Source organism: Desmodus rotundus, chromosome 8 (assembly GCF_022682495.2).
Source record: "Desmodus rotundus isolate HL8 chromosome 8, HLdesRot8A.1, whole genome shotgun sequence".
Classification (NCBI taxonomy): domain Eukaryota; kingdom Metazoa; phylum Chordata; class Mammalia; order Chiroptera; family Phyllostomidae; genus Desmodus; species Desmodus rotundus.
In genome coordinates this window covers 97,530,524-97,542,921 of record NC_071394.1, presented here as the reverse complement: position 1 = coordinate 97,542,921, position 12,398 = coordinate 97,530,524, and the positions used below count along the sequence as shown (strand labels likewise).

The 12,398-nt window shown below is 42.1% G+C and overlaps 1 protein-coding gene across 15 annotated transcripts in view; it reads left to right on the top strand.

Moving 5' to 3' along the window:
- The window catches only part of TMCC1 (transmembrane and coiled-coil domain family 1), a 221,486-nt gene extending 210,291 nt beyond the window's left edge, over positions 1 to 11,195 (top strand). For all 15 annotated transcript variants that reach the window (XM_045192098.2, XM_045192095.2, XM_045192096.2 and 12 more), the window contains one exon: positions 7,209 to 11,195. In XM_045192098.2, the coding sequence (XP_045048033.1) occupies positions 7,209 to 7,523 (315 nt within the window). In that variant the 3' untranslated portion in view covers positions 7,524 to 11,195. The remainder of the gene's footprint in view (positions 1 to 7,208) is intronic.
- The last annotated feature ends 1,203 nt before the right edge of the window (positions 11,196 to 12,398 follow it).

Genomic DNA, 12,398 nt, shown 5'->3' with positions numbered 1-12,398 from the left:
CCTTGTCTTGTTCCTGATCTTAGAGGAAAAATTTTTCACCATTGAGTACGGTATTTTATCTCAGGGTTTGTTATACATGGCCTTTATTGTGTTGAGGTACTTTTCTTCTGTACCTGATGTATTAAAGTATTTCATCATAAATGAATGTTGTATCTTGTCAGATGCTTTTTCTCCATCTAGTGATATGTCGTTATGATTGTTATTTGTTAATGTGGTGTATTGATTGGTTTGCGTACAGTGGACTGTGCTTGCACTCCTGGAATGAGCTCCGCTGTCGTGATATGTTATCTTCTTGATGTATGATTGTATTGAGTTTGCTAGAATTTTGTTTAGGATTTTTGCATCTGTGTTCATCAGAGATACTGGCCTGTAATTTTCCCTTTTTTGTGTTCTTGCCTGGTTTTGGTATCAGGGTAATGTTGGCCTTGTAAAATGAATTAAGAAGTATTCCCTCCTTTCAATTTTTGGAAGAGGGTAAGAATGACAGTTACTAAATCTTCTTTGAATGTTTGATGGAATTCACTGGTCAAGCCATCTGTCCTGGACTTTTGGTTTTTGGGACTTTGTGATGGCAATTTCTATTTCCTTACTAGTGATCAGGTTATTTAGGTTTTCCAGTTTTTCATGTCTCAGTCCAGGAAGGTTATGTATTTCAAGAATTTATCCACTTCTTCTTGGTCATCGAATTTGATGACCAGTAGCTTTTTATAGTATTCTTGTGTAATCCTTTGTATTTCTCTGGTGGCCACTGTAACTTCTCTTTCATTTCTGATTTTATTTATTTGAGTGTTATCCTTTTTTTTCCTTAGTGAGTCTAGGTAGAGGTTTGTCAATTTTACTTCTTTTCAAAGAACTAGCTCTTTGCTTCATTAATTTTTTTACTGTCTTTTTGTTCTCTATTTCATTTATTTCCACTCTAATTTTTATTACTTTCTCCCTTCTACTGACTTTGCGCTTCCTTTTTCTTTGTTTAGTTCTTTAAGGTGTAATGTTGGATAGTTTATTTGAGATTTTTCTTGTTTTTTGAAGTGGGCCTATAATGCTATAAACTTCCTTCTGCTGCTTTTTGCTGCATCCCCCTCAAATTTTGGTATGTTGTGTTTTTTTCATTTGCCTTTTTTTATTTGTTCTTTGACCCAATAGTTGTTCAGGAGCATGTCGTTTTTCCCCCACATACTCATCTTTTTACCAACTTTCTTCTTGTAGTTAATTCCCAGTTTTATACCACTGTGGTCAGATAATATGCTTGGTATGATTTCCATCTTCTTAAATCTATTGAGACTGGTTTTGTGCTCCAACATGGCCTGTCCTTGAGAATGGTTCATGAGCACTTGAGAAGGATGTATATTCTGTCATGTTGGGATGGAAAGTTCTATGAATATCAAATACATTCTTTGCTCTAATGTGTCATTTAAGGTCAATATTGACTTGTTGAGTTTCTGTTTTGATGGTCTCCCCACTGCTGTCTAGGGGGTTTCAGGTCTCCTGCTGTAATTGGTTTTTGTCAGTTTCTCCCTTTAGATCTGTTCATAATTGCTTATATAATTTGGTGCTCCCAGGTTGGGTGCATATATTGATAAGTGTTATATCTTCTTGATGAATTGTCCCCTTTATCATTAATGTCCATCTTTGTCTCCTGTTACCTTTTTTATCTTGAATTCTATTTTGTCTGATGTAAGTACAGCTACACCCACTTTCTCTTTCTCTGGGTGCCATTTGCTTGGAGTATCATCTTCCACCCCTTCACTCTGATGCTGCATTTGTCTTTGTATCTGAGATGGGTCTCCTGAGGGAACATACAGTTGGGTCTTGTGTTTTAATTCATCGTGCTGCTCTGTGCCTTTTGATTGGTGAGTTCCATCTATTTACATGTGGGGTGAGTATCCACATTTAAGGACTTCCTGCGGCCGTTGTATCTTTTGTTTTCTTGTTGGTCTGTCTCTCCATTGTTTCTTTTTCCTTCTGTCTGCGGTTTTAGTTTGGGAGTTTTCTGTGATATTTTTCCTCTGTGTTCTTTTTTCATGTGATGTTGCTCAGCTCTAGATTTGTGTGTGTGTGCAGTTACTGTTAGGTTTGTGTGAAAAGCAGTGTCATACATGCAGTAGTCCTTTTTCTTCTGATTGCATCTTATCTCTGTTCACTCTTTCCTCCGCCCTTTATGTTTTCTTTGTCACAAATTATTCCTTTCCATGCCGTGTATTTGTTTCCAAAATACAGAAGATAGTCTTTTTTAAGTGCTTTTTTCCTGCTTTAACCTGTATGCTATAACTGTTTAATACCCTATTCTGAAATAGAGTTCCTGCTTCTGTCTGTCTTACTCAAAGTTTTATATACTTTCGTCTTTTTGTTTCAGGAAGAAGCGCTCCTTTAAACATTTCTTGTAATGCAGGTCTTGTGATATCCCCAGATTTTGCTTGTTAGGGAAAGCCTCTGTTTCTCCTTCATATCTAAAAAATAACTTTGCTGGATATTCCTGGCTGGTGGTTTTTCTCATTCAATATTTTGAATAATTCATTCCACTCTTTTCTGGCTTGTGGGGTTTCTGCTGAAAAATCTGATACTGATCTCATGGGATTTCCATTGTAGGTTACAGTCTTTTCCCCTGGCTGCCTTACAAATTCTTTCTTTGTCATAATTTTTGACAGCTTTAATATAATGTGTCTTGGAGAAGGTCTTTTTGCATTGAGATAATTAGGTGTTCCGTTAACTTCTTGAATTCGAGGGTCCACCTCTTTCCATAGGTTTAGGAAGTTCTTATCGGTATTTGTTTGAATAGACTCTGGTTCTTTCTTCCTCTCCTCTCCTTCTGATAGACCTGTTACCCTTATGTTGCTCTATCTCATGGAGTCAGATCATTCTTGTAGAGTTCTTTCACTTTTTAAAAAATTCTTAGTTCTCTCTCTTCTTTCTTCGGGGTTATTTCGAGGTTTCCATCTTTGACTTCCCTAATTCTCTCTTCCATCTGGCCTGCTCTGTTTCCGGTGCTAATTCATTCCTCACCTCATTTATTAAGTTTTTCAGCTCCAGAATTTCATTCAGTCCCTTTTTATAGTTCTAGTCTCTTTGGGAAAGTATTCCTTTTGTTCATTCATTTTCTACCTGAGCACATTGGCCTGCCTTTTTGAGGTTTTTTGTCACCTCATTGAACTTCTTCATAACTACAATTGTAAATTCTCTGTCATTTAAGTCACAGTCTCCATGACTTTAGTTTGGTTTCTGGGAGACTTTTCATTTTCTTTCTGTGCTCCCGTGTTACATTGGTGGTTTGTGATATTTGATGTATTATTTCTCTGCCTGCGCGTTTGAGGTAGTGAGTTCTTTCCTTGTTTAGATACTATTTTGCTGTCAACACTTCGATAGGTTCACAGGCGGGGTACTTCCTTTTTCTTCCAGTAGATGACGTTATAGCACAAGCTCTTGTTTTCTCTGACCTGCCCTGTTTGTGCCTCTGGGATCATGGTGAAGCAGCATCACTTTGGTTAAGGAGAATGCTGTGTACCCAATAAAATAGTGGGTGTCCCCTCCGTGACCACCCTGCCTCAGTGACAGGGCACCAGTGGGGGTATGTGGCTGGTGATAGAAAACTGCTTGTGTGAGCTTCTTTTTACCGGTGGTCACTGGCCCCACCGTGTTTTTGGAGCAGTCCCACTGCCTCTACTGGGCTCTGCCAGGATGAGGGGGACGAGGCATGTCCATGGATTTGCAGCCCCACCATACTGTTTAAGACGTCTTAGTTTTCTCTGCCTCGCTCTGTCAGCTTGGGGAGGCAAGGGAGGCAAGTTCATGATCTTGTACCTCCACCCAACTGCCAGCAATAGCTGTCAACACCTCTGTGTTGCCCTGGTCTTCTCAGGCTTCTTTTTGATATTTGTGTATTTTATTTTTATTTTTAATTATATTATATTGACTATGCTATTACCATTGTCCTGATTTTTCCTCCTTTGATCGCCCTCCACCCAGCAACCCACCCCCTCAGGCCTCCACCATTGTTCATGCCCATGGGTCATGCTTGTAAGTTCTTTACTCCATTTCCTATACTGTACTTTGCATCCCCGTGGCTATTTTGTGACTACCTATTTGTACTTCGTAATCCCCTCACCTCTTCACCCATTCCCCCACACCCCCGCATCTGGCAGCCATCAGAACACTCTGTATCCATGATTCTATCTCTGTTCTTCTTTTTTGCTTAGTTTGCTTTTTAGATTCAGTTGTTGGTAGATTTGTATTTTTTTATTTTGTTCATAGTTTTAATCTTTTTCTTAAATAAGTCCCTTTAACATTTCATATAATAATGGTTTAGTGATGATGAACTGTGGAGGGGGCTCCACCTGCAGGGCACCCCTGGCTGCCACGGATGAGAATAAGTCTACCAAGACATGATCTCTTTGGGGAGGAGAAGGGCCAACAGCCTTTTCCTCAATGAGCTTTTATTGGGTTCAGTTGCACAGGAATACAGGTAAAACTCATCAGTCATTGTCAGGCAGTAAGGATCAAACAATAGATAACATACAAAGAACTATGAGGGTTTATTCTGAGTCAGGGCTATAGGGCTATAAAACTTTGGGAAACAAACTCATTTCATGCTTGGACCCTTATCAGAAAACTGAGGGCATTCTTAGCAAAGCAGGTTTCACAGGACTTTATGTATTCTTTCTCAGTCCTGATCCCCACCCGCCCTGGGAACCCACCCTTTGCAGCACAGGTCTGCACCACCCTCTGTCATTGTTTCAGGCTTAAATCAGGCAGGGGAAGTAAGGCAGCCAAGAGATTAGAAGACTTCTTGCAGACAGAATGAGGACTCAGGCTATGTCAAAGCTGAGGAGTGAGGGTCCATCACCCCCTTATTCTATAGCTCCCCAGGTCCTTCCCTGAGGGCCTCTTCTTGACCATGCCTGTCTTAGGTCGTCCCTCCCTTGAGGAATCTTACCCGTCATTGGCTAACCGGTCATGCACTGGGGGCCAAGCAGAGTGAAGTACAGTGGGCAGAGGCAGTGCTCCTGCCAGGGAGATAAGCTTTGTCTCCTTAGTGAATTATGGTCACAAGGTCTCTCACTCAGCCTTAGCCATGGGGGTTTGCAGCTTCTGATACCAGGCAGGGTGGTTCCCAACACTGAACTCCTTTAGTTTTTTCTTGTCTGGGAAGCTCTTTGTCCTTTGAGTAAAGTGATATCTTTACTGGGTAGAGCAATCTTGGTTGTAGGTCCCTGCTTTTCACTACTTTGAATATTTCTTGCTAGTCCCTTCTAGCCTGCAAAGTTTCTTGTGAGAAATCAGCTGATAGTCCTGTTGGAACTCCTCTGCAGGTAACTAACTGCTTTTCTGTTGCTGCTTTTAAGATTCTCTTCTTACCTTTAACCTTTGGCATTTTAATAGTGATGTGTCTTGGAGTGGGCCTCTTTGCATCCATCTTGTTTATGAAGATGTGCTTCCTTGGACTTGCATGTCTATTTCCTTCACCAAATTAGGGAAGCTTTCTTTCATTATTTTTTCAAATAAATTTCCAATTTCTTGCTATTTCTCTTCGTCTGGCATCCCTATGATGCCAATGTTGGACCTATTGAAGTTGTCCTACAGGCTGCTTATACTATCCTCATTTTTTTTTGAATATTTTTTGTTCTTGTTCTGATTGGTTGTTTTTTGTTTCTTTATGTTCCATATCATTGATTTGATTCTTGTCTTCATCTACTCTACTGTTGTTTCCCTATAAATTGTTCTTTATTTCAATTCGTGTATCTTCGTTTCTGACTGGATCTTTTTTATGCAGCCGACATCCTCACTAAGTTCCTTGAGCATCCTTATAACCAGTGTTTTGAACTCTGCATCTGTTAGATTGCTTATCTCCATTTCATTTAGGTTTTTTTTGGAAGTATTGATCTGTTCTTTCATTTGGGCCATGTTTCTTTGTCTCCTCATTTTGTCAGCCTCCCTGTGTTTGTTTCTCTGTATTAGCTAGAGCTGCTTGGACTCTGTGTCTTGGTGGTGTGGCCTAATGTACTAGGTGTCCTGTAGGGTCCAGTGGCTCAGCCTCCCCTATCACCCAAGCGAGGTACTTGAGGTGCGCCCCTCGTGTTGCTGAGTACACCCTTTTCTTGTAGTTGAGGCTTGGTGGTTGTTGGCAGATCAATGGGAGGGATTTACCCAGGCCAGTCAGCTTCAAGGATTGGCTGTGACCACTTGGCGACCAGCCTCTTCCCTCCGTGGAGGATCAGCTGTGCAGGGTCAGGGTGGTGGTGCTCCCACATTGTCTGTAGCTGTGCACAGGGGGCGCTGGCCCTGGAGTTTTCCAGGTGATGCAGGCCATGGTCAGCTCCCACCTATGTTTTGCCCAGGGCCCACCCTTCCTGAGCTATAAAGCAATCTGAGATGGCTGCTACTAGTGCTGGGCCTGGGGCTCACTGAGGCCAGCTGTTGCTTGTTTGATAGGATTTAGGAAGTTGTGAAGCATGAGCCAAGACCAGCCATTCATATGGAAGAGTAGCTTGGGTGGGCCCTTCAGTTGGGTGGGGTGGAGTCTCTGAGGATCCCCAAGGTAGATCAAACAGTGTTAGCCAGCTTGCTGGCTTAGTCTTAGTGGATATGGTTTCTTTAATTTAGTAGTTGTCAGACTTCCATTCAACTCGATTTCTGATGGTTCTGAGTGATGGTTGCTCTATATTTTAGTTGCAATTTTGATGTGGTTGTGTGAAGAGGTGAGCCATGTCTGCCTACTCTGTAGTCTTGATTGCAAATTTATTTTTAATCCTCACCTGAGGATATGTTTATTGAATTGAGAGAGGGGGGAAGGGAGGGAGGGGGAAAGAGAGAGAGATGAGAGAAACGTGGATGGGTTCCCTCCTATAACAAAGTTATGTGCCCTGACTGGGGACCTGCAACCTTTCGGTGTCCGGGATGATGCTCCAACCAAGTGAGCCGCCCGACCAGGGCTCCGTCGCCTTTGCCTGCATCTTCAGATGTTTTGATATGTTGATGTTTTAGGCATGTGTGTGTGTTGAGCATGGGATCCTTTGTTGAGTTATAGTTATCCGACTTTCCAACTTGAAAATTTAAGGGGAGAAACAAAGAAGTCTTCTCATTCCACCATGATGCTCTCTAGCATATTTAAAATCATTGGCATAGCTCAAGATGCATCTGGCTTGCCCAAGGGGCCAGTCAGTGACTCAGATTACTTGCGTGCAAAAGGCTTAACTGTTCCCTGTTCTGGTCCACAGGAGGCCCTGGAGGCGTGCCAGACCCGCATCTCCAAGATGGAGCTGCAGCAGCAGCAGCAGCAGGTGGTACAGCTGGAAGGGCTGGAGAATGCCACTGCCCGGAACCTGCTGGGCAAACTCATCAACATTCTTCTGGCTGTCATGGCAGTTCTTTTGGTCTTTGTCTCCACAGTAGCCAACTGCGTGGTTCCTCTAATGAAGACTCGCAACAGGACGTTCAGCACTTTATTCCTTGTGGTTTTCATTGCCTTTCTCTGGAAGCACTGGGATGCCCTCTTCAGCTATGTGGAACGGTTCTTTTCATCCCCCAGATGATGCTGGCAAAAGAAGGCAGTGCTCCCCTACCCTCTGGCGAGTGCATGCAGCAAAGAATTAGACAGCAACTTACCTACTCTGAAGTTTTCTACAACAACAGAAGAGTTGAGTGAATCTGTTTACATTTAGAATAATGTTTTTTTTCTTCAAGAGACGCAATTGCAATAGTATTTTTTAGATTTTATCCAAGAAGTTTTTTGGGCAAAAATCTTGGATCATTTTTATGTAGCATGATTTTCCTTGGGATGCAAATCTTAAACAGTCCTTTAACATGAACCAACAATCTGGAGCACACTGAAGGGCATCAAAATTGTGGCTTGAAGGACTGCACTAAAACCCACTAAAAAGATGTGAAACCTGATTAGGGAAACTGGTTAAACCTAACACCCTGCCTTGTCTGGGCTCACCACCTCTTTTCCTCCCAGACTAACTTTACTGTGAAACCGTACCACATTCCATGTCTGAATTCTTGGATTCAGGGTGGATTTTCCTTGTCCGTGGAAGAACACATGCATCTCCCTGGCTTTTTCACCCAGGTTGGCCGCTCACACTAACGCTGGAAGTATGATCGCTTTTGAACCTGGTCCCTTAACCTTTGCTAGGATACAAAAGTGAGAGCATCATGCCCCACAGGATCACCGCACAGCCCCACTACAGTGTTTTGAAGTAGCCCTCCAAATACTTAATTTTAAGCAAAATCCCATGGCCGCACTTTTAAGTTGTTTTTTTTTTTAATATGTGTACAGTCACCGATTTAAGAAAACAAAAAGTCCGAACAGCATACTTGAAGAATGTGCTACTCAGACTCTCAGTGCTTCCTTATGGTTTCTAATAGGGTTTTTATTGTTGTTGTTATTATTATTGGGTTTTTTTGGAAAGGGTTGGGAGGGTCTTTTATTTTTCCTTTGAAATAAAGAAGTGATGTTTTTAAATGAAGAAATGTGTGGATATTTAAGTGTGCTGCTCCCTCCTGTCTTGAAACAGTTTGAATAAGGGAAGACTTGCTATAAATGCTGCCCTCTGATACCCTTGTTTTGTGATGCAGCTTAAACTCCCTCTTCTGGCTGCTGCTGCTGCTGCTGCTGCTTTTTGGTGTGTGTTGCCCCTCACCCCACCACTTCATGGGCTTGGCTTGGTTGGAGAGGGAAGGGGTGTGCAGGGAAAAGCTTGATAGGGTAGAAATTTTTCGCCCCAAGTAAATGATCACTCTGACTTTGGGCTGGGGTTGTCTTTAGGAAAAATTGAGACTATTTAAGAGAGTCATAAATAATTCCTTGTGTTTCCTTAATTTATTTTTTAACACCCTCTATTACTGAAACCAAAGTGATTTTGAATCTTCTGTCTACATTTTGGCCTCTGCATCCTTAATTTCAAAGCTTTATTTTGTCTGCCTGAGAGAATCCACTAAAGTTGATTCTCACTCAAGAGCAGAGGAGATATCAGGTTAGAAGGAACCCAGTAAAGTGCTGTCAGCTTCCTATTTACATTGACTGACTTATTAACATAACTATGCTCAGTGGACTTTTAGAGACAGTTCTAGAAAATGGACTGAGACTTCTTCCTTATCCTATAACCAGTTCCACCATCGTGGTAGAACTTGGGCTTTCAGAGCTTATTTAGAAAGTTTGGCTAATCTTCCTACCTGTAGTGTTGGATCACAAAATGTTGCCTCTTGACCTCAGCCCCGTGCAACCAAGTGATGAGCAAGGGGCACAAGGTGTGCCCTCAGAATAATAGCAGAACGTGCTTTGCCTATTTCCCCCATCCCGGGAAATTCCTTTGAAACCAGATTAGCATTGCCTTGTCTGTCCGAAAGCATGGTTTACATGACAGCTCCAGCCCCCCCGTGGCTTTGGCAGGCTGGCCTTCTCAGAGTCAGCATGTTGTTACCATAATCGTTTTGATATTTTAACTCAGGTGCCCCAGCCTTCATTCCATTCCCACATGAGTGTAGCACACCTGTTAGCTCTGCTGACCTCTCAAAATTAGTGCCCAGAGCATGGACCAGGGTTGATTTTTTTTTTTTTTTAATCACAGGGGTGATTTTTTTTTTTTTTTAAATAATTGGAACCGTTTCATGTTCAGGCCAAAAACAATTGTTCCCAAACATATGTATTTAAAATGTTAACTTTGCCTAAAAATACTGCAGTGACTTTAGACAGGAGTGCCAAAGGACACGTGACCTTGCTGAACCAGCAGTTTACCCTTTCTGCTGTAACTTACAGCTCAGAGGAGAGAGCCCTACAAAGTTACCGAAAAGATTCTCTAGCCACAGTCCTCCAGGTTTGCTAAGGTGGAACCTCTGAGTCCACTAAACTATGTCAAGACTACTAAGTTTTGTGGGCACTGGAAGTCACTGTGGCAGATGAATTGTTCCAGATGCCTTGGAATGGTTTCAGTCAAAGGAAGGTTTCCACCCCTGGAAAGCCCCCTGAGCTCCCAGCCAAACATGCCCGTGCTAACTTTCCTTCCTCCTCTGTCACACTGTTTTAGGAAGGCCCTCCAGGCTGGGTCAGGCACAGTAATGGCCTTTCAGCTCTCCTGTCTCTTGATTGTTCACCAGGCCAAACAGTTGTCTGTTTTTAATGCTTTTTGTAACCATGAATCTGTTTTGATGCCTTTCCCCATTACCTATTACCTTTGAGCTTTGCATCATGGCTGTTCTTGGGTTCTCTCATCTGTTCAAAGCTCTTCTATAACTTCGCTCTAATGGTTTAACAGTTTTTCTGTGGGTGGAAAATTCCCCTCATTTTAATGCTGCTTCTCTTTTAAAGACTACATGCATTCCTTTCGAAATGAAGCATTCCTGGATTACTTGTTAGCGGTGGTGCGAGGCTGGCTGCGGCAGCCTGGGTGACTCTTCAGGTTGTAGAATAACTAATATTTTACCTTTTCTTATGATGATTGAAGGATATGTCTGCTCCAGTGTCAATTTCTTGGTATATTCTCAGTGCATCCTAGCAAGGAAGGCTTTCTGTTCCACTGGCTCCTTGAGTAAAAGTAGGTTGAATTTTACACTTCACTGACTGCGGTGCCCTTCTCTCCCCTGTATCCCCTCCACCCAGTTGAGGTAAAAATCTAATACCAAGAATAATACTGGGATCAAGCCTTCCTTGCTAGCCATGTCCTATTAATACGCATATTTTTACGTGGTTTTCACTGCATTTGGTTTTGTTTGTCATTTCATATTCCTTTGAGGTACAGTCAGATGAAATGCTGAATTCCGAGTGAGTTCCAGTAAGGAGCTGCCTTCCAGCTTTGGAAAATATGCATCCGAAACAAAACCAAATATTACAATCCACAAATTCACAAAGGCAAAATTATGGTTCTCAGCCCCAAATGAGACTGGGGGTTTTTTGATTGTGGCTCTAAGAGTTAACATTTCTGTCTGTTATGTATGCTAGGTGATACCCTGAGTAGGATTGACTACTAGACTGTAAGTGTGTTTTATCAAGGTGTGTAAGAGTAAAAACTCACTTGCACGAATTGAAAAGTACAGAAATGACACTTGTGAACGTGTGAACGTTAACCCTGTAGTTGATAGATCTTAAGCTGCTAATTGTTGAGAGAGAATTACGTTGATGTTTGTCTGGCTGCTGCAGATTCTCAGCAGCACTTTTACTGTACATACAAAATGAAATAAAGACCTCAGCTATTAATGAGGTGGTTGGACTCGGGTTTGTTTTGCTCTTTATTTTTTCATATTCAGTTCCCAGTGACAAGTTTGTCAGTCTGAAAATTTCCCACTAGTTTGTGCATTAGAAAGTGTGTGCATGTGTGGAGCATGTGTGTGTGTGTGTGTGTGTGTGTGTTTAGCCAGTATTTTGAAACCGTAACTGGTAGCTCAGTGGCTGTCACTGTCTCCCTGGATTTATACACATCATTTCAGCTGTGGCACTTTGCCACAATTTTTAGACTGGTAAGTAAGACTGCCTTTTAATCCTTTGGAAGGTGATTTTTAGAGGCAGAGCCCCCAAATTCAGCATCTGAAAACCCCAAAATGGGTATAATAATCCTTGTCCATTCTTACAAGGCTTTGTTAATAAACAGATGTTATGGGCATATGAACATACTTTGTAAAACATTTAACATTTGAAGTTATGTATATATATGAGGTTACCTAGCCTCTTCCCTCTATGGTTTTGTTATAGAAGTAGTAATTTCTGTTACAGCTTTTCCTTGGCAGTCTCTGGGAGGCCTCTGGAAATCCAGAAGCTTAATTTTGCCTTTGAGAGGGTACCGAGCAGGGACCTGATGTCTTAGTCCTCCATAGCCCCAGTCTGCATTTCAAGATATTTGGGGCCACACTTCTGGTTTACTAGCTCTGTTCCTCCTACTACATCTATAAATTGGAAGTGTTACCTCCATCTTGATCCTACCTAGTAGATGTTATGGAAATAAGAGAGGCTTCTTGTGAAAGTTTTTAAAATTGCCGTGAGAATGCCCCTGAAGCTTATCAGAACTGATGCGCAGGTTGCACATTGCTCGATCCCAAGGGGCTCGGTAAGGAAGCTGCACTGGGAAGCGGACGTCCTAGTGTTGTACAGCGCACGGTGGGCACGCAGAGCAGCCCCGATCATAGGCGATGTGTAACTTCAAAGTCTGCTTTACTTTCATTCATTAAAGACGGGAGTGGAAGACTGGGACCATAAATCTGAGAAGCTGAGGTGTAGAAAACAGATTGGGGAGGTCGAGGAGAATACGGCCAACTAGAAAATGTATGGCCGTATTCAGATGTACTAGTTTTAACCTCTATGGGCTAACCTAAACTCCTCACCAACTGTGACCTCAAGTGTAGGTAAAGATTTGCTGAGTACTTACTGAATGCGAGGCATAATACCGGGTTGGCAAAAAGTCCATTACGTTTTTTTCCAT